This window comes from Geotrypetes seraphini, chromosome 15, assembly GCF_902459505.1.
Source record: "Geotrypetes seraphini chromosome 15, aGeoSer1.1, whole genome shotgun sequence".
Classification (NCBI taxonomy): Eukaryota; Metazoa; Chordata; class Amphibia; order Gymnophiona; family Dermophiidae; genus Geotrypetes; species Geotrypetes seraphini.
This window is the reverse complement of record NC_047098.1, coordinates 11,989,064-12,010,472: the sequence shown is the minus strand read 5'-3', so window position 1 is coordinate 12,010,472 and position 21,409 is coordinate 11,989,064. Positions and strand designations below refer to the sequence as shown.

Below are 21,409 nucleotides of genomic sequence, written 5' to 3'. Positions count from 1 at the left end.
CATGCTCTTTGATCTCCCTGCTTCTCTCGCCGCCCGACCTCAATTCTGACGTCGAGAGGACGTTCTGGCTAGCCAATCGCTGCCTGGCTGCCCAGAAAGTCCTTTCCGACGTTAGAATTGACGTCGGGCAGCGAGAGTTGGTCAGCTCCATGGAGATCTCGGCCTGTTCCCGATGGCGCCAGCAGCAGCAGCAGCCTAGTCCCCAGCGGCGGTGGCATGGGGGAGGGCAGGAAGGAAGAAAGAAAGAAGGGGGGGCAGGGAGCCAGAAGGAAAAAAGAAAGAAGGGGGGGGACAAGGAGCCAGAAACAAAGCAAAAAATGGGACAAGGAATCAGAGAAAGACAGACATAGAAAAAGAAAGAAAAAGTTGGGGGAGGGAATGAGGTCTGGAGGAGAGGAAGCATACAGGAGGCTGAAAGAAGAGATGCACAGTCAGAATAATAAAGTGCAACCAGAGACTAATGAAATTACCAAACAAAGGTAGGAAAATGATTTTATTTTCAATTTAGTAATAGAAATGTGCCAGTTTTGAGAAAGAAAAGATATTAAACTTTAAATGTGAGTGCTGCAGAAAAAATAGAGTACTTGGAGGGCCGCAGAAAAAATAGTTAATGTCTTATTAAAGAAATGACAATTTTGCATAAGGTAAAACTGTTAAAGGAAAGTTTTATAAACTATAAAGAGTTTAACCTCATGCAAAATTGTCATTTCTTTAATAAGACATTAACTATTTTTTTCTGCGGCCCTCCAAGTACCTCCAAATCCAAAATGTGGCCCCGCAAAGGGTTTGAGTTGGAGACCACTGATCTAGACTGTAAGTCCACTTGGACAGGGGAATAACATATGTACCTGATTGTAAAATAGCCTTGAGCTCTGCTTTTGATTCTCTAGTCATTCCCTGTGGTGCACATGAGCAAGTCCTTAATTTCCCTAAAACTTTTAAGTACTGGTTATTCCTGTGCACATCTTATACAGCACTGCATACACTATTATTGTTAAATATTTCCTGGTATTATGGTATACAAGATTTTGCAATCTTGTTTTGGCCAGGCAGCTATTCAGATCCTTCCTCTTACTACTAAAGACTGCAGACAAAGGAATTCCAAAGACACCTCTGGCCACCCTTTCATTCCAGGCAAGAGCAAGAGATCTACAGATTCCTTTTTACCCATTTTGGCTTCTTCAGCTTCTATTATACGTCTGACAGACTCCTGCATCAGCCGAACCTGTGAAATGACAAAACAGAAGTACTAGCTAGTAAGAAACGGAGAAGGGAGATGGGTCTTGCCCCCAGGGGCCTCACACCCTCCCAGCATGCCACCTTCTCGTAATTATTCATTTGTTTGATTTGATTTATTGTGTTTTATATTCTGCCTTTAACAGAATAAATTAAACTAGCACAGATTAACAATATTAATTATAAAAATAAATTTATATACTAAAATGGAAGGATTAGGTATTTACCTCAATAATCCTCTTTCCTGTAGAACAGCATATGATTCCTTATGGATGGGTTCCATACCCCAGCTCGTGAGTTGGATTGCAGAAGATATCAATCATTTTTCTTAGCAATGCTTCCTTGTCTCCCTGGGCAGCGCCATCTCCCTTCAGTTGTACCAAAGCAAATGATAACCCTTAAAGGAGAGAAATTACAACAGGGAGGGGTTTGGGGAACTCCCCGGTAATATTAATTGCAATCTACTTTGCACAAGAAAACAAAAAGGCAAAATAAAGGTGGAACCAACCTCTCTGCCTACCTGTGTGTAACCAGCACTAAAACTTGTATAGCTCTTCGCAAATGGCATACTTTAATCAGAATGACTCCAATATTCTGCCACCCAAAAATCTCTTCTCATCTCTTTGGCTGCCATGAGGCAAGCCGCTGGAAATTCAAACCCAGAGTGTACTCCAGCGTAGGCATTTTAATCATCTGACAGGGCAGGGTGTAAGGAATCATATGCTGTTCTACAGGAAAAAGGATTATTGAGGTAAGTACCTAATCCTTCCTTCCTGTGCAAATAGAATATGTTCTTTATGGATGGGATGTACCAAAGCAGTCTCTTGAGTCTAGGGTTGGATAGATGAGCTTGCAACTAGCACCAAGGACCATAAATCCATGTCCGTTAGTGCTGTCACATCCACTCTGTAAAATTTGGTAAAGGTGTGGAGAGTGGACCAAGTGGCCAAGTTGGGTCAAAATGAAACCACATTTCTGGTGTAGTGAGTTTTCAAGGCCACTGGTGGGTGCTTACCACAGCCAATATATGCTGAAGCACCAGAAGTGGGACCGCAGAAGACAAATGCGAATAGAGATAGACAAAACTAATTGACATCTTCTGCAATCCAACTCATGGGTTGGTTCTATATCCCAAGTCACAAGGAATCTGTTTGCACAGGAAACAATATTACATTATAATTAAAATCACATATATTGCAATCCAAATCTCTGTCTAAAAAAAAGTCCTGAATATCATCCTAAATCATAAACATATTTGTTCCTAATTTCCAATGGAACATGTCATCCCAAAACCAAGGAGGTCTGTTTGCTAGTCGTACTTGGTCTCATCTGTGCAGATAAAGAAAAGTTTCATAAAAATTTTCTTAGATGACTGATGAAACTATGCCTGTTCGTATGACACTAGCGGATAGAGGATTGATTTCTCGCTTCCACAGTGTTGTTAGAAATGAGGTACAACAATATAATTACAAAACCCCCAAACCGCCCTCAGCAACAGAACACACAAGTATTACGTCATCAGAGGACAGAGTTCTTCAGTTAAACAAACGAGAGTTTCTTGAGAGTTGAGATTTATTTTAAAAAGTTATTACTCGCATACATCCAACAATTCTGAGCGAGTTACAATATTAACATACATAGTTAAAACAATATCACAAACAACAATACCAAATGAAGACAAAACATGGCATAAACTATATCATAAAAAGAAGACTTTCCCTAATTCCATCAATTGCCAGAGACGAAACTAACAAACATAATCTGACTCATAAAAATCTTCCTGACTCAACCACTGATCTAAAACTAGACACCCGATTTGCACTCTCCAATCTCATTGTGTTACTGCGGCACCACATTTGAGCAGCTAAATTTAAAGAGGTCGATCCTGCTGGATCATTTGAAGTTGACTTATTTGGTGCATTTCTGCATAGCTCAAGTTTGCAAACTGTACATTTACTGTGTTTGTATAATGTCAAGAAATGCAAAGTTAAAATACAAAATTGAAAAAAAAAAAAACCAACCCCAAACCCTCACTTAATAACCATTTCTACTTACTGCAGCCTCTGCTTCTTGTTTTTTATGATGAATCTCGCTTGCTGAGTTTTGCCTTTGTTTCTCCAGGTCTCTAAAGATGAAAATTCAACAGAGTAACAAACCTTGCACTACTTCATCCCTTCATATATAATGCTCTGGGGTCTAATATATCTTGCAGTTATCAAACGCTGAAAGCAGCAGCTCAACAGGACAGAATACCTCATTCTGAGTAGGCAATCAGCACACTTTTCCTCTAGACCTGTACAGGAACAACTCCTTCCAATTTGGCTGTGCAATTTTATTTTCAGTTTATCAAACCACATCATCTCACTAGATAAGGTGAAATTTGTTCCTACCTGCCAATTTCCTTTCTTTGAATCTTGCTAGACCAGACTGATGGGATGCCACCCTACCAGCAGATGAAGGTAGAAAACCTAGAACTTTCCAGTGACATCATCAATAAAAGAAGTGGTGCAGCCTGGAATTTGCCAGTATGCCAATGCCAAGGCTGATAAAACAAAAGAAAACTACAAACTAAAACAATCCTGACAAAAAAAAAAGTGAGAACTCTAAGCCAAAATCTGAGCAGCGACAGGTTCACCACAATGCTGATGCAAGAAGAAGCTCTCCAAGAGCCACAATCTTCTCAGGTGGGCTCTAGACTGGTCTAACAGGATTTAGGAAAACAAAAATTAATAGGTAAGAACAAATTTCACTTTCCTCTTCATCCTGCTGGACCGGTTCAGACAGGTGTGATGCAATCAAGATTTTCTCAAATGCACCATCATGTCAAAGGCTGGGGCTGCCCAAGTTTTACCAATAACTGGAAGGCCGAGAGGCTCAGTTCCCACTCTCCTGTATTCAGTAAATGCTGGCAGAGGAAGTCCACTCAGATATTCTCTACTTCTTTCTGAGCCGCCAAGAGCACCAGTGTAGCTCAATGCATATGTATTAGTATTGTAAACTGCTTAATACGTATGTTCAAATGGTATATCAAATGCAATAAATCCAATCCAAAGACATTATCATGGAGGCACAGGGAATCAGACGTCCAGGAAAGACACCTGCTGCATGAATCCAACCTACACCATCTTCTAGTGTAAGTCCCTCCTCCAGTCGGGTTTTCAGGATTTCTCCCATGAATATGCTTGAGATTTATTTACATGCACTGCTTTCATTGTATGCTAATAGATCTCATGCATATTACTGCTGACTGTGCCTGACTCGCTATCCATGTCAAAGCTAGATGAGCTGGGAGCAATCATTTATCCACTCGACTTGAAAACAGAGTAACTGAAAATAAAAAAAATCACTTAACCTAGGTATGCACCTACCCAGACTAGAGAGTTGCGTGGGGACAGAAATCCCACCCATCCCCATCAGGATCCTCTCCGTCCCCCACCCGTCCCCGCCAGGATCCTCTCCCTCCCCGCCCATCCCCATCAGGATCCTCTCCGTCCCCACCCATCCCCGCAAGGAATTACCTCCATCCACGCCCGTCCCCATAAAAAGCAGCAATTACTTCTGATAGGATCATCAATTCCACAGTTTCTTTTGCTGTTTTCTTTATGGAATCTCTTTGGTGGAACCCTTTTTTTGTTTTCTGTTCAGGTAATTAACTTATAAACTCCCTCTTTTACTAAGGCTGACGTGTCCATTATATTATATGGACGAACCCTTCTTCCAAAGCCTTCCATCCCCTTGGGAGAGGGGGGTCCCCGTGGGAGTCCCGTGGGCCAGAAGGGGTTCCCCATGGGAGTCCCGTGAGTTATGGGGGGATTCCCGCGGGACCCCCACATTCCCCGTTCCCGTGCAGACCTCTAACCCAGACTGCAAGATCTTCAGGGATAAGGCCAGTGCAATCTTGCAACCATTTGATTTCTTTGGCGTAGCGCCCAGTACAGTAACATTACTACATAAATAGCAGATTGCATCATGCCGCAGAACTGCAGAAACCTTAAACTGAACTCACGTTGCCTTTTGAGTAAATTCAGGATGTGCATTGCATAGCTGCAGATGGTGGCACCCCCCCCCCCACCTGCTTTCACAGACTCACCTTTCTTTCTGTGTGTGGAGGTAGGGTTTGATGACGAGCCGGTGCATGGCGACATAAAACACTAGCGGTGCCACAGTGGCATAAAACACAGCACTAGGTAGCAGCTGGTCAGTCAGGTGTATAGGAAAGAAGTAGGTTTGGCTAGCTCGATTTAGCCTAGGAGAGAGTAAGAGAGGAATTTACACTAGGGAATTTTCAGATATAACAGCACACACTATACACTTAACCCCCCCCCCCCCAAAAAAAAAAAAGGTCAGCCTATGGCAGTCAGTGGTTTTAAAGGTGCTGACAGCCACGGACAGACTTAAACCTCAGTGTTCAATGATAGGCCTAAGCCAGGGGTAGGCAATTCCGGTCCTTGAGAGCCAGGTCAGGTTTTCAGGATATCTATAATAAATATGCATGAGATAGATTTGCATCTCAAGGAGGCAGTGCATGCAAATCCATCTCATACATATTCATTGTGGATATCCTGAAAACCTGACCTGGCTCCGGCTCTCGAGGACTGGAATTGCTTACCCCTGGCCTAAGCCAAGCACAGCATTGAATATCCAGGACATGTGTAGCTGGCAGCAGTTATCCAAATGCCTGTCAATATTCAGACTGGTGCCGTGAGAACTAAGTGGAGAAAGTTAGGACAGCCTTTTTGCTGTCCTAACTTTATTTGGGCACTTATCAGGTTAGGGCAGGCGTAGGCAATTCCGGTCCTCGAGAGCCGGAGCCAGGTCAGGTTTTCAGAATATCCACAATGAATATGTATGAGATGGATTTGCAAGCACTGCCTCCTTGAGATGCAAATCTATCTCATGCATTTATTGTGGATATCCTGAAAACCTGACCTGGCTCCGGCTCTCGAGGACCGGAATTGCCTACCCCTGGGTTAGAGGATTGAAAATGGTTATGACCACCATGGCACTATCTGGAGCGGAAGAGGGCACAGCAAGGACTGAACAAGTAAGAAACTGATATTCAGTGGCACTGACCTGTTAAATGACGCTGAATATCAATGACAGAGTTGGCCAAAAGCTCGAGTGAAAGAGCGGTGAGGTGTGTGGAGGCAGGGGAGCACGTGCGAGAGAGGCAGAGAGGTGAGAGTGCAGGGGTGAAGGAAGGGAGCGCATGAAAGCAAAAAGCAAACTAGCAGGTGGGAATCTGGGTCACCCTCTCTGCCATGTGGCAGGGCCAGAGAGAGAACCGTGCAATGCATGGCAGTCGCGCCAGGGAAAAATTTGTCCCCATGCCATTCTCTACTGCATACGCTAGTTTAGCTCAGTAGAAGGGGATAAGGCAATGAGAGAATAATACTCGTATCTATGTAGCCCCCTACTCCAAACTTCCTATGCATCCGGGAGACAATTACTCTAAGGATCATTATAGGCAGAGTCTGACTGTCATTTTAACATCAGCTTTTCTACCCAGCCCAAATAATTTCAAGCCTGTCCACTTATCTAAATTAGTGTCTCAAACTGCCATGGCACAGTGGTGTGCCCCTGGGTTTTGGCCAGGTACTTGGGACCTGGATTGGCCACCGTGAGAATGGGCTACTGGGCTAGATGGACCATTGGTCTGACCCAGTATGGCTGTTCTTATGCCAAGTATAGCCACTGTAACATCACTGCTGAGGTTGGCACTGAGGAATGAGGCATTATGACATCACAATCTCAGCTCTGGAATGTTGCTCTCATTGGGGTTCCGGAATCTTGCTATTCTTTGAGATGCTGGAATATTGCTACTCCTTGGGTTTGGGCCAGGTACTAAGGACCTGGATTGGCAACCAGAAGAACAGGCTACTGGGCTTGATGGACCATTGGTCTGACCCAGTATGGCTGTTCTTATGCTCTTACGTGTGCCAAGTATAGGACAATCAAGCCATTGTAACATCACTGCTGAGGTTGGCACTGAGGAATGAGGCATTATGACATCACAATCTCAGCTCTGGAATGTTGCTCTCATTGGGGTTCCGGAATCTTGCTATTCTTTGAGATGCTGGAATATTGCTACTCCTTGGGTTTGGGCCAGGTACTAAGGACCTGGATTGGCAACCAGAAGAACAGGCTACTGGGCTTGATGGACCATTGGTCTGACCCAGTATGGCTGTTCTTATGCTCTTACGTGTGCCAAGTATAGGACAATCAAGCCATTGTAACATCACTGCTGAGGTTGGCACTGAGGAATGAGGCATTATGACATCACAATCTCAGCTCTGGAATGTTGCTCTCATTGGGGTTCCAGAATCTTGCTATTCTTTGAGATGCTGGAATGTTGCTACTCCTTTGGTTTTGGCCAGGTACTAGGGATCTGGATTGGCCACCGTGAGAACGGGATACTGGGCTTGATGGACCATTGGTCTGACCCAGTAAGGCTATTGTTATGTTCTTATGAAGAGATTCTAAATATAAAAATTAAATTAAAAAAAAGATATGGAGCAAACATTTTTTGAGGTTATTTTCTAACATTTATTACTGTTTTGTATATTTTAGCTAAATGAAAAATATTATGTTTCCCAAGTGATTAGAGAGGCAGGCAGAGAGACTGTGTCTGATTTCAAAAAAGCCTGGGATAGTCACGTGGGATCTCTTAGAGAGAGGAAGAGATAATGGTTACTGTGGATGGGCAGACTGGATGGGCCATTTGGCCTTTATCTGCCAATCATGTTTCTAGGTAAGTTCGCAATCAGGCTGCTACTTGACTGTTCAGACAGTGCACTTGTGCCCTCTAGTGGTAAAATCTAAGTATGTGCTGAAAAATTGCAAATTCCTGTCTCCCTGCAAGACAGATTGAAAAGCAGTATGGTGTTACAAAGCAGACTTTTGCATTACCTTAAAACAGGGATCCCCAAATCCATACTTGAGAAAACATGGAAATTTCTACAGTCTGAATACACTGAGTTGATCAGCAAGTTAGCTGCTTGAACATAAATGATAAGACCCCCCTTTCCCTAAGCTGTATTAAAATGTTGCAGTTATGAGGAAGGCTACTAAAATGGTGCGCTGTCTTTGTCATAAGGCGAATGGGGACAGACTTAAAGGCAGGCGAGGGGAGATATGACGGAGACGTTTAAATACCTATGTGGCGTAAATGCGCATGAGTTGAGAAAGGAAGCTCTAGAATGAGAGGGCATAGGATGAAGTTAAGAGATGATAGGTTCAGGAGTAATCTAAGGAAATACTTGTTTACAGAAAGGGTAGTAGATGTGTGGAACAGTCTCCTGGAAGAGGTGGAAGAGACAGAGACTGTGTCCGAATTCAAGAGGCATATGAGATCTCTTAGCGAGAGGAAGAGATAATGGTTACTGCAGATGGGCAGACTAGATGGGCCATTTGGCCTTTATCTGCCATCACGTTGCAATGTTTCTATAACCATAAAGTACTATGACATCACAATGCAGGTGTAAAGAGCCTTAGCCAATAAGAAGAGGAGGAGATAAGTGGATGCTGTGGATGGGCCATTTGGCCTTTATCTGCCATCATGTTGCAATGTTTCTATAACCATAAAGTTCTATGACCTCACAATGCAGGTGTAAAGAGCCTTAGCCAATAGGAAGAGGGGATGCAAATGTTAAGAGCCTTAGCCAATAGGGAGAGGAGATAGTGGATGCTGTGGATAGGTCATTTGTCCTTTATCTGCCATCATGTTTCTTGAAAGAACACTGATCTATGTATCCATATACTTCTCCGACTCTGCCCTGTGCTGCCTTTGTTCACCCTTTAGATAATTCTGTTAACCGCATCAAACTATCAGGTATACAGCGGTATATAAATAAAATTTTATGTTATGTTTTTAGGTGCCAGTAGGTGTGATTCTATAAACGGCGCCATTATTTTTTTTTTTATTGATAGCTACATCAAGCGACGCCTAAAATGTAGGTGCTGTTTATGGAATCTGGCCCCGAGTACGTGCTAATTCCTACATTAACTACTTAATTAAAGGGACCCGAAGGGTTACTACTGACTTGATCTTCAGAGATACTCCTTGCGGCACCCCGATGCTGATGGTGGCTCCTATCAGGCTATGCCTGGAAATCTTCCTCTCCGCTCCATACTCCAGCACGGTCCCAAAAGAACCAGCCCTGAAAAAAAATGGGAATGCTGTCAAAGTCAAGCCAAAGGAATCGTGGCCATGTCTTAAAAAGCTTGATTTTAAACAATCTCTGAAACAAATTAGCATATTAAAAAAAAACAAAAAAACAAAAGGTGAACAACTTTTACTGAGCAATTTGAGAATCCACGTTCACGCCTGAAACGCTGTTTTATGCTTGTGAGTGGGCTCTTGCACAATAAGGCCGTGCCTAAAAGTACACGTGATGTGGAGTTATAATTCACAAGTTATGTGTGTATTTGATGCAATGTGGCCCTGATTTTCTAAAGTTAAGCACCAATACTGACACCGATTCTATAAAACTTAGGCTCAGTTACTGGCACGTGACTTTAGATGGAGAAATCTGGTATAAATTGTGGACGCCTAAATGTTAGGATGCTGGAAGACGCTAAGCGTGATTCTATAATAATAATAATAACAGCTTATATACCGCAATACCGTGAAGTTCTATGCGGTTTACAAAGATTAAGCAAAGGTACAAATTGATTGACTTTAAGAGGGGAGGAAGAAAGAGGGTTAATAGGACAGGAAATCCATTTTTGAGGAGAGAGTGATCAATAGAACAAGTTAATCGCTATAATGGGTACCTAATTCACAAAGAGGTGCCTAACTCGAAAACTCGCCCGTGATCCACCCCCTAACCACACCCACATTTAGTGTAGGCGCTTTGGGCTAGAGAATGACACGGGCACAAATTTGTCCCCATCCGGAGTTTTGTCGCTGTCCCTGCCCCATTCCTCTAGCTCTGCCTTAACTGCAAAAGCCTCAGACACTTATGATTTGAAAGTGTTTGAGGCTTGTGCAGACGAGGACGGAGCTTAGGCATTGGTGGATTGAGGCATTATGACATCACAATCTGAGCTCTAGAATGTTGCTACTTAGGATTTTAAAGTGTTTGAGGCTTGTGCAGATGAGGACGGAGCTTAGGAATTATGACATCACAATCTGAGCTCTAGAATGTTGCTACTTAGGATTTGAAAGTGTTGGAGGCTTGTGCAGATGAGGATGGAGCTTGCAGGAATGGGGTAGGGACGGGATGGGAAAATGAGTTCCCACAGGGACAGGGAAAAATTTGTCCCCGTGTCATTCTCTACTTTGGGCTAGGCACCTACTTTTTATAGAATTGAGGTTTTCAAGTTAGGTGCCCAACTTTCAATTAAACTTTTAATTAAAGCCGATCGTGAGATGCCGAGTGCCTAGATCAGCACTGATTAAGCCTATTGCTCCCCCGTGAGCTCCACTCCACTGTTAAGTCCCTCCTATCTGTTCCCTTCTCTTCAACTGCCGACTCCAGACTCCGTCCCTTCTGCCATGCTGCGCCGTATGCTTGGAACAAGCTACCCGAATCTCTACGGCGGGCTCCGTCTCTGGCAGTGTTCAAGGCCCAGTTAAAAGCCCATCTTTTTGAGATTCCTTACGACTCCTCCCGCCTTGGAATCTGCATCCCCTACCCTATATGTCATGTCTGTCTGTCCAAGTTAGATTGTAAGCTCTTCTGAGAAGGGACCCTCTATAAATGTCAAAATGTACAGCGCTGCGTACGCCTTTCAGCGCCATATAAGTGATAACTAGTAGTAGTTTGGTAGGGTAATTCGACCACCATTTATAGCATTTTAGCACAGGTCTCATTTTATACGAGAACTTAAAGGCTGTCCACGTTGATAACATTTCCCCCTTACAGTTTATTACCAATGCGCCTCATTTGAAGTTTCTTTTTAACATGCGCTTCCAACCTCTCAAATCTTTCCTTTCTAATATAATAAAGCCCTAAGCGTGCATGCGCACTCCCGCCTGTGTGCTCCCATTTTCAGTGAGCAGTAGGGACCCGCAGGTAGGAGTGCGCATGTGCGCGGCAGCGCAGAGCCTGTCGGACTCGGCGGCTCTTGCAGTCTGAAGGATGTGAACTGGCCAGGGCGACGTCAGCGGGGGCCGGAACGGACTTTAATTCCTGCCTCTCAGGCTTCTCCTCCTGCTCCGGCTGGGCCCGCATTAAAAATCCAAAAAACCCCAGAGCTCGCTTTGGGTCTGGCAAGGGCTGTGGGTCCTGAAACTTTCCGATTCAAGCAGCGTCTGCAGCACTCTACACACACTGCTTCGGGGCGGTAAGGGACTAAGGGAGCCGGCCAGACCGCGGGAAGGGGAACGGGGGGGGGAGGTTAGGGGAAACGCTGCTGCTGCTGCACAGGGAAGTGGTGTGGGGGGGAGGGAATCCTGCTGTGGCTGCTGCACAGGGAAGTGGTGGGAGAGAAATGCTGCTGCATAGGAGGCAGGGAGAGAGACAGTTAGAAAGAAAAGAAGAAAGACACAGGGGCAGGGAGAGACACAGAAAGACAGACAGACAAAGGGGGCCAGGGAGAGAGACAGACAGCGGGAGGGAGAGAGACACAAATAAAGACACATAGACATATATTCTAATAACCGTTAATGTAATGGGCTAAAATACTAGTTCCAAATAAAGTAGTTATGACATTAAGAAAATAAGATGAATTTATTAGAACAGGACTCCCCCCCCAAAAGAAAAAAGTCAGGTAACACATTTATAGCACCGTGCCCTATCCCTTCAGTGAAACAAATCTTCAAGATTCATTGTAATACTCTTAATACAGAAAGATCCTCTGAGGCCACACGCATACAGTAAATTAAGCAAGAGCGAGCAATGCAGGCTAGCACGCTACGATTACGATACATACAGCAGAAGCTGTATGACATGTAAGCATCTTCATGCCTCTAGCAACTGTGATACACAACTATATAAGTCATTATAAAATATTTACAGTGCCTTGTCGCCAGAGACTCATCCAGGTGTAACAAGCCTGCATCTTACTGGAGAGGATAACAGGTTTCCCCATGTGACATTATGACCACCGCTTACTTGATAGAGCCCTTCAATCTGGTTTGCTCTTCATCCTGAAATTTATGTTGATAGCTAACCATCACAAAGGTATGCGGGATTCCAAGCTGAAAGCAGAAATGAAAGTCCCTTAGTGCATCAGGAGCCCCTCAGCTAAGTACTCAACCTCTCAAAACAAGAAAGGTCGGCCCCTAAGTTCATTGCCCAGCGCTCACCTGTAGCGCCATGGTGAAATGGCTGGTCTTGGTGTCTCGGACAATGCTAGTGTTCATAGACGATTGGATGCCCCATCGCCACTGAAGATATCCCATGGTGTTTTTGTCCAGGTGCCGCGCCATCACGGTCGTGAGGCCGGGCCGGATGCCACGGGACGAAAACTGAAGAGCACAACTGGTGTTCACGAAACTGAAAGAAAAACCAGGTCAGTGAGGAGCTGGCCCTGGATATTAGATTCAGAAAGGAAGCACTAACTGTTACCACTGATATTATTTTTAATTTGATGAGCAGGAAAGATGAATTAGAACAAATTTCTTATTTCCATCCGGTCTGAAAAATAAAGTGACGATCAGAGTTGCAGGTACAAGAGTCAGTAGCAAGAGTAATCCTGAACTCATATTCCTGAAGTTCAGTGCTTTAGCATTTAGCGGGATTTGTCCGAGTAGGTGTGCACCTCTTGCCTGGCTAAGTCTCGCTCACTGAGGCCACACCTGGAGTTTTAGCGGCACTATCTAGATCAGAGGTGTCAAAGTCCCTCCTCGAGGGCCGCAATCCAGTCGGGTTTTCAGGATCTCCACAATGAATATGCATGAGATTTGCATGCACTGCTTTCATGGTATGCTGATAGATCTCATGCATATTTATTGAGGAAATTCTGAAAGCCCGACTGGATTACGGCCCTCCAGGAGGGACTTTGACACCCCTGATCTAGATAATGCCAACTAAGAGTAGTCCACCAGTAAAGTGTGTTGGCATTATTCAAGTGGTGCCGGTACTTTCCGGGGGCAGAGACTCCACTTACCTAGACAGTCACAGTTTTTCATTCCACTAATCAGGTAACTACTTGCAGAAAGATAGGCGCAAAAAGGCTCTCAACTTTATCCAGTAACTTCTCTGGTTACCAGTCTGAAGTAGAGGTCTGCATGGGAATGGGGATTGCGGGAATCCCCCCTAACCCACGGGACTCCCACGGGGACCCCCCTCTAGCCAACGGGATTCCCACGGGGATGGAAGGCTTTGGAAACAGGGTTCGTCCATATAATATAATGGACACGTCAGCCTTAGTAAAAGAGGGGGTTTATAAGTTAATTACCTGAACAGAAAACAAAAAAAGGGTTCCACCAAAGAGATTCCACAAGGAAAACAGCAGCGCAAACACAAAAGAAACTGTGGAATTGATGATCCTGTCAGAAGTAATTGCTGCTTTTTATGGGGACGGGCGGGGATGGAGATAATTCCTTGCGGGGACGGAGAGGATCCTGATGGGGACGGGTGGGATTTCTGTCCCCGCACAACTCTCTAGTCTGAAGTACTGGTGAGTAAGATACACCCAGACAGTCTGTGCAAGTTGGTATCTTGATACTGGTGTGAAATATCCAAGTATAATATATCTGCAGTGGTTGTTATTGAAATCAAACACCCACTGCTGTATCCAAATATTGATCACGTCTCAGATATTTTAGAAGAGGAAAGTATGCCATCTGCTGGATTCTAGTGGTAGTACACCACACCAAAGCCCAAGTGAGCTGTGTTACAAAATAGAGAATCTCCACCTGATGTCAAATCTCATTTACTCAATATACTTGGGACTATTATCCAGAATAGATAGGCTTCACAAGCCACAAAGATGTATTAATGAGGGTGTAGTATCTAGGTCTTGTGTTCTTATAAGGCATGGGATGTTAACCCAGAGCTCTTAGTAGCAGGCATCAATTTTATCAGCACCGTGCTGCATTCAAAGAAAATGGCAAAGATGATACAGAATAAAATACTGAAAACAGTCTCAGGTATGTATAACCAGTTTTATAAGCTCACCATTTGGGTGTAAGATTACGAAAGATCTTCAGTCCGAATACAGGTCCTTGCAAGTCACCCGCTCCAAATTCCACCTGTGAAAGAAGGGAAAGAATTAAACCAAATGTAATAAATTAAAAAAAAAAAACCAAAAACCCAGACCAATTCAAATTGTTTGCTAGGATTTCATTTCTGTTCCTTCTGTCTGCAGGGGCAGCCTGAGAAAACCAGGAGCATTGGACTGCAAAATGAGAAACTAAGAGACACAGAGGCCAGTGACACAAAAGCAGCAGAAATGTAGCCGAGGATAATATAAGGCTGTTTTCTTACAGAACAATCACAGTCTGCTATAGATGACATTCCATTATAAGCGAGTCGTTATAACGAGATTATACTGTACTAACAAAGGACTTGTAATCCACAGATAACAGTTTATCCACAGTTTGTGTATGTCCTTTATTGGAATAAACAAGACTTTTTTTTACATCAGTGATCCTTTCTGGAGTGTTCATTGTCCATTCCCACTGTTTTTTGTGCAGTCAATACATACATATTCATTGCCTCTCTTCTTCCTTCTGGCCCTCTCCTGCCAACAGTGACTGGGGCAATAGCAAGGCCTTCTTCTTTGCAGGGCCTCCAGAACTGTCCAGAGACCTGGTGGCTATTTGGGCTGGAAAATCTGCTGGTTGCTCCTCTTCCTTGTATTCCCCCCCCCTCTGCCAGCAGTGAAGTTATGGCGGTTAAGGTGCTCTATTGGACCGAAATGAAGTTTTGACTAGAACTTATTTTATGTCATTTATAATACTTCTTCTTCCTCTGCTGTGGCTGTTTAATTTTCTGCTTCTTTTCTGTTATGTTTCCTTTTCAATTCTTTTTATTTGTAATTGCAACTTATACATTTACTTATTTTATTAAATCCAATGGTCCAATATTTTTTCCCCTTTCCCTTTAATTTAAATAATGTTTTCTCCTAGGCACTTTAGTTTAGATAAGAACATAAGAATTGCTGCTGCTGGGTCAGACCAGTGGTCCATCGCATCCAGCAGTCCGCTCACTCGGCGGCCCTTAGGTCAAAGACCAGTGCCCTAACTGAGTCTAGCTTTACCTGCGTAAGTTCCGATTCAGCAGGAACTTGTCTAACTTTGTCTTGAATCCCTGGAGTGTGTTTTCCCCTATAACAGCCTTCGGAAGAGCGTTCCAGTTTTCTACCACTATCTGGCTGAAGAAGAACTTCCTTATGTTCCTACGGAATCTATAAGTTGAAATTATTGACCTAAAGCGGAGTAGTAGCCTAATGGTTAAGTGCAGTGGCCTGAGAACTAGGGGAATTGGGGTGAGCTCCCACTGAAGCTCCTTGTGACCCTGGGCAAGTCATTCAACCCTCCACTGCCCTAAGTAACACTTTGTAAACCACTGACTGTAACCAGAGAACGGTGGTAAATCAAGTCTGATCCCCTTCCCCTAGGGTAGTGTGGCTGGGGCCTGCTGGGAGTTATCTGGGAGAATAAAATGGCTCAGGGCCTCTAGCTGGGGCCTATATGGGAGACGTGACAATAATATCCCTTTCAAAGCTGAAGCCAGATTAACACAAAAGCACAGTGGCTGGGTTTAATTCTCATTTAAAACAAGTTACAAAATTTAACCAGTCTGATTTCGGCAGTTGTTTCAGATCAGAAGTTGGCAGTGTGTGGTCTCTCCCCTTCGGTCTGCGCAGGCAAAGCGAGGCCTGAAGAGCCCTCAGAGGCAGACACTGCCGTTTTTCTGCTCTGAATCTAATTAAGAGGCTTTAGCAAACATGCTGCTTTCCCTCAATTCCATTTCTGTCCAGGTCTTGCAGGTGGCTGGGGAATTGTTCTCGCGAACCTCATGGTAAAGCCTATTAGCCATTGTGCAGCCTGAGGATACACACACTGTCGCTCTCTTCCCTCCCTCCTTCCACCCCCTCCCCCTCGCCAGCCGGGATGACTTTCAGGAGCAGCCGTTCAATGATAATTCAAAGCTGTGATAATACCAAGAACGTTTCTAAAATGGAAGAGTCAGCAGTCAGGACAAGAAAAATCATTAAAATGTCTCTTTCATTTCTGTTTTGTTTCCTCGATTTTACTTCCTTCTCTCTAACTATAGGAACAGAAGAATAGCCACACTGGGTCAGACGGATGGTCCACCTAGCACTGTATCTTGCTTCCAAGGGTGGCCAATCCAGGTCGCAAGTACCTGACAGAATCTCAGAGAGTCCCAAAAAGAGTCAGAAACCACGGAGTCCAATGTTCTTAACGGGATGTTTATTAAGATAAAATAAGGGCAAATACGTCAACCGTAAAGAGCAGCTGACCCAACAGTTGGTAGCGGACCTGACACAGCCTTCTTCAGGAGTCCAGATCCATATGCACTCACTGGATATAAATACAAGTAAAAGAACCTTGCTTCAAAGAGAACTGGAACAAAAATATATCACCGATGAGGCTGGCTCTTAGGCATTGGTGGAATGAGGCATTATGACATCACAATAGGAGGGGCCACTGAAAAGTTCTTAGCCAACCAAGAAGAGAATGACATGGAGCCATGAAACTTACAAGTTCAATACACTTTGCAAATTGTGACTGAAGTTACTATAACCCTTAAAAAAAAAAAAAATCTGATGTCTGGTCACTGAAATACTGCTCCACTGCTGCAATCATCTCCAAATCACTCAAAAATTGTCAACCTTTCAAACTCTAAGAATCCCAGAGAGCAGCAGGATTCTATCGACCCCTCCCCCAAATGTCCCCAACACTCCACGACTCCATCCCCTGATACTAATGCTGCCCCATTGGCCAAAAAAAATCAGACTCATTAATTCAGCGATCTCCACTCCGCTGAGTCCTGATATACCTCTGCTCTGAGACTTCCTAAAGCAATGGCAGTGGCAGCGCTCTGAACGGTCTGCTTCGTGACCTTCCCCGCCGCGGCCTTCTCTCTGCCACGTCACTGATGATGAGGCATTATAATATACTGTAATTTTAATATACTGTAATTATAATATACTGTAATTTTAATTTTCTATTCTTTTCCTAATAGTTCTTAACAAGCCATTTGCTTTTTTTGGCTACTGCTGCATCTTGAGCAGAAGATTTTAATGCATTGTCCATGATGACTTTCCTCCTCAGAACCCAGAGGTTGTGAGATCAAATCCCGGTGTTTCTCCTTGTGACCCTCGGCAAGTCACTTAATCTGCCAGGGCCCACCACTCTGAAGGTCAGCTTTCAATGCGAAAGCCACAAAAAGGTAGTACACAAGTCCCCATTCCCTTTCCTTTTCCCTCCTAATCTGGAATCTAGCATATTGTAGCTATAATTTTGGTAATTGTTCCCAATGTGCTTCACTTTGCACTTGCCCTAATTTAATTCCATCTCCCATTTGAACACACAAAGCCTCTCAAGATCCTCTTGCCATCCGCAAGCAATTCAACAAAATTGATTGCTTTCGTGTCATCTGCAGATTGGATCACCTTATTCCTCGTTCCCATTTCCGGATCATTTTTAAATGTTAAAAAGCAGTGACTGGTCCCAGCACAAAATCCCTGTGGCAGTTCACTCTTCAACCTTCCTCCATTTGCAGAGCTGACCATTAAACCCTACTCTGTTTCCTACCTTTTAACCAACAGAATAGTGCCTCCCTATCCCATGGCTTTTCCATTTTCTCAGGAGTATCTTGTAAGGGCCCTTGTCAAAAGTTTTCTGAAAAACTAGATACAACCGGCAAATTTCTGTCCACATGTTTATTCACACCATTAAAAAGATGTATCAGATTTGTGAGTCAAGATGTTCCTTGGCTGAATCCATTTTGGCTCTGTCCCATTAAACCATGTTTCTCTATATTTTCAGTCATTCTCTAACAGACTGCCAAAAACTGTCATTTCTTTCTCTACAATATTGCTACAGACCCTTCCTTTCTGAGCACACTGCCAAGATCCTCATCCATACCCTCAACACCTCTCGCCTAGATTACTGCAAGCTGTTTCTCACTGGCCTTCCACTAACCATCTTTCTCCCCTTCAGTCGGTTCAGAACTCTGCTGTACGCCTCATATTCCATCAATGTCGCTATGCTCACATTACCCTTCTCCTCAAGTCAGGTCATAGGCTCCCTATGTTTCCAAATATAGTTCAAACTCCTCTTACTGACCTACAAGTGTATTTGTTCCGCAGCTCCTCAGTCTCTCAACTCTCTCATCTCTCCCCTCGCTCCCTCCCCCCCCCTCGGCACTCTTCTCACTGGAGCGACTAAGATGGTTAAGGGGTTGGAGGAGCTGCCGTACAGCGAAAGATTAGCGAAGAGGGGAGATATGATAGAGACGTTTAAATACCCACGTAATGTAAGTGTGCATGAGTCAAGTCTCTTTAATTTGAAAGGAAACTCTGCAATGAGAGGGCATAGGATGAAGTTAAGAGGTTATAGGCTCTGGAGTAATCTAAGGTGGTAGATGCATGGAACAGTCTCCCGGAAGAGGTGGTGGAAGCAGAGCCTGTGTTTGAATTCAAGAGGGCCTGGGATATGCACGTGGGATCTCTCAGAGAGAGAGAAAGAGATAGTGGATACAGTGGATGGGCAGATTAGATGGGCCACTTGGCCTTTACCTGCCATCATGTTTCTGCCATCATGTTTCTTTATCTGCCAGAAAGTTCTTTTTCACCCAGAGGGTGGTGGATACATAGAACGCGCTTCCGGAGGCTGTGATAGGCCGGAGCACGTTACAAGGCTTCAAAGAAGGTTTGGATAGGTTCCTAGAGGATAAAGGAATTGAGGGGTACAGATAGGAGTAGAGGTAGGTCATAGGGATAGTCTGGGACACTGCTCAGGCAATGGGCCTGATGGGCCGCCGCGGGAGCGGACCGCTGGGCAAGATGGACCTCTGGTCTGCCTCAGCGGAGGCAATCTTCTTATGTTCTTATGTAAGCTCTTCCGAGCAGGGACCATGTACGCCTTTCTGTGTATGCCTTTCAGCACTATATAAGTGATAAGTAGTAGTGAGCCCTTATTGCCTGTAAAATGGCTGGTGGTAAGTGCACACACACTAATGACATTAATGCGTGACCATTAATAGAAAAAAGCCATTTTTACTGCTGCGGGGAAAATTGGCCTAACCTCGTGGGAAACCGCATGCAAGGTTGTGCTAAGGCCACTTTTTACAGCAGCTTTGTAGAAAGATCCTTATGTTCCCTTTGACTGTACTAATCCTGCGTTCTGGTTAATCATTCCACTTTTCTTTTTCACTTATTAATTGTTCCTTTGTATTACTAGATTGGTTTCTTCACTAAAATCTATGGACTAGAGTGCCTGGTGTTTTATTTCTCATTAAGAGTCAATTTTATTTTGTCGTTTGTTTTTTCTTTTTCTGTGCCATGTCACTTTTCTTTACATGAGTTGTAGTTTAGTTTTTGTTCTCATAAATACTATCACTACTACTACTAATAATTTAAAAAGTAGAGATCAATTGACTCATCCAAATAGCCTCACCCTCAGTCTACCATGAATGTGAACTGAATCCAGAAATCGGGCGAGAAAAGGCAACTTTACCCTGAGCTCCATCGTACCAAACCACAGAAGAGGGATTTCAAAAAGAAAAATAAAAGAATTTCTTCAAACCCGTAGGTAATTTTCTCTTACCTCTCCCCATCCTTTGGCAGATGTTACTCTTCTTAGAGCTAAATTAATCATTCCTCCTCCGTTCCCATTCTGTGAGGAAAGACTGCCAGAGAGGATTGCTGTGTCTGTGGCAGTCAAGGGAGCCTGCAAAATAAACAGCATATTACTGGGTTAGTCCAAGTGATGAAAATCCCAAGGACAGAATCCCATTTTGCAACCCACAGAAGCTCCCCCCTCGCAGAGAAGCAAACAGCAATCTTGAGTTACCTAAACAGCATTCAAATGTTATCATCTCATTTGCTTTGGCATTCAGACAGTGTCTTAAATCCATTCCCAGAGATTACACTCTAAATTGGTATGTTGTAACAGGAGAGAAATTAAGCTGTTTAAGGCTTGTCTACGCTGAAGAGAGAGAAGCTGAATTTGAACCCTGATCTCCAAGCATGCAAATGCTGGATGAACTGGGAGGGTATTTTTTGCCATCATTTACCATGTTACTACGTGCAAATGGGTTTTTATTGTTACTTGTCAGAAAGATTTTGACTTGCTGGAGCTGTGCTTTTTTCCATTAAAATGCTTATTGTTTCAATACTTACAAATTATATAGAGCTTTGTTTCTTACAGATTAATCTATCTGCTGTTAAGAAGTGGAGAACAGAATGATGGATTTATCTTGCGCCATTAAGGTTAATTGAAAACCTATCCCATTCTGTAGAGCAGCCATTAGGAGGCAAGGTCCTGCTAACACATTAAACAGCAGTGCACCGGAGTTCAGTGGAAAGTGAATCTGGTCCTCTAGTCAGAATTTCAAGTTCATCAAGACACATGCAAACTGAGCTATGCTTAGATCCGCTGCAGACAGATTTCAGCTCACATTGCGATGATGAAGAACCAGACTTACCTGTCCTCAAATGTGCCTTGGCTTTCTTGCTGGCTTTACTAATTGTTCCTCCTAGGTACATTCAAGGTCACACCAAGGGCACTTTAGTAAGGGAGAAGACCCTCTGACTTACATACTTTTTACTTCACCTTGTTTTAGTGCAACGGACTACAAATATGAGGCCATCTTTTTAATTTTAGAACCTGAAGCCATAAGTCTTCATTCAGAACCTGGAATTCCCCCCTGTTATATATCCACAATGAAGAGAAACAATGGAAGAAACAGCAGCTAGAACAGCGTTTTTGTTGTACTTACACTTGTACAACAAAAAACTCAAACACTTTGTATTTGCCTTAACTAAGATAAAGGCTGTACTTGCAAATCAAATCTGGCGTATGCCCCCTCTCCTCTTCCTGAGCCCTGGAATGTCTCTTTTCCCTCCCTGCTTAAATCTAGCCATCTGGGGTGTGGGTGGGGGCAATTTTACCTCCTAGGGTTTAGCTGGAAAATGTTTCTCCTTATGCCAAAGAACTACTAGACAACAAACTTCAGGTAGAAGACAACGTGAGACAGACAGGCTCTGATTATGATTGGCTGTGGGGAGAGGGCGTGTAAGGGCT

The 21,409-nt window shown here is 43.8% G+C and overlaps 1 protein-coding gene across 1 annotated transcript in view; it reads right to left on the bottom strand.

Moving 5' to 3' along the window:
- The window catches only part of DNAJC11 (DnaJ heat shock protein family (Hsp40) member C11), a 99,325-nt gene that overhangs the window by 8,830 nt on the left and 69,086 nt on the right, over positions 1–21,409 (bottom strand). Inside the window, exons 6-13 of the mRNA XM_033922204.1 lie at positions 19,931–20,053; positions 14,307–14,380; positions 12,491–12,680; positions 12,297–12,382; positions 9,279–9,395; positions 5,327–5,482; positions 3,292–3,361; positions 1,168–1,225 (exon numbers count right to left, since the gene is read on the bottom strand). Of these exons, the coding sequence (XP_033778095.1) occupies positions 1,168–1,225; positions 3,292–3,361; positions 5,327–5,482; positions 9,279–9,395; positions 12,297–12,382; positions 12,491–12,680; positions 14,307–14,380; positions 19,931–20,053 (874 nt within the window). The remainder of the gene's footprint in view (positions 1–1,167; positions 1,226–3,291; positions 3,362–5,326; positions 5,483–9,278; positions 9,396–12,296; positions 12,383–12,490; positions 12,681–14,306; positions 14,381–19,930; positions 20,054–21,409) is intronic.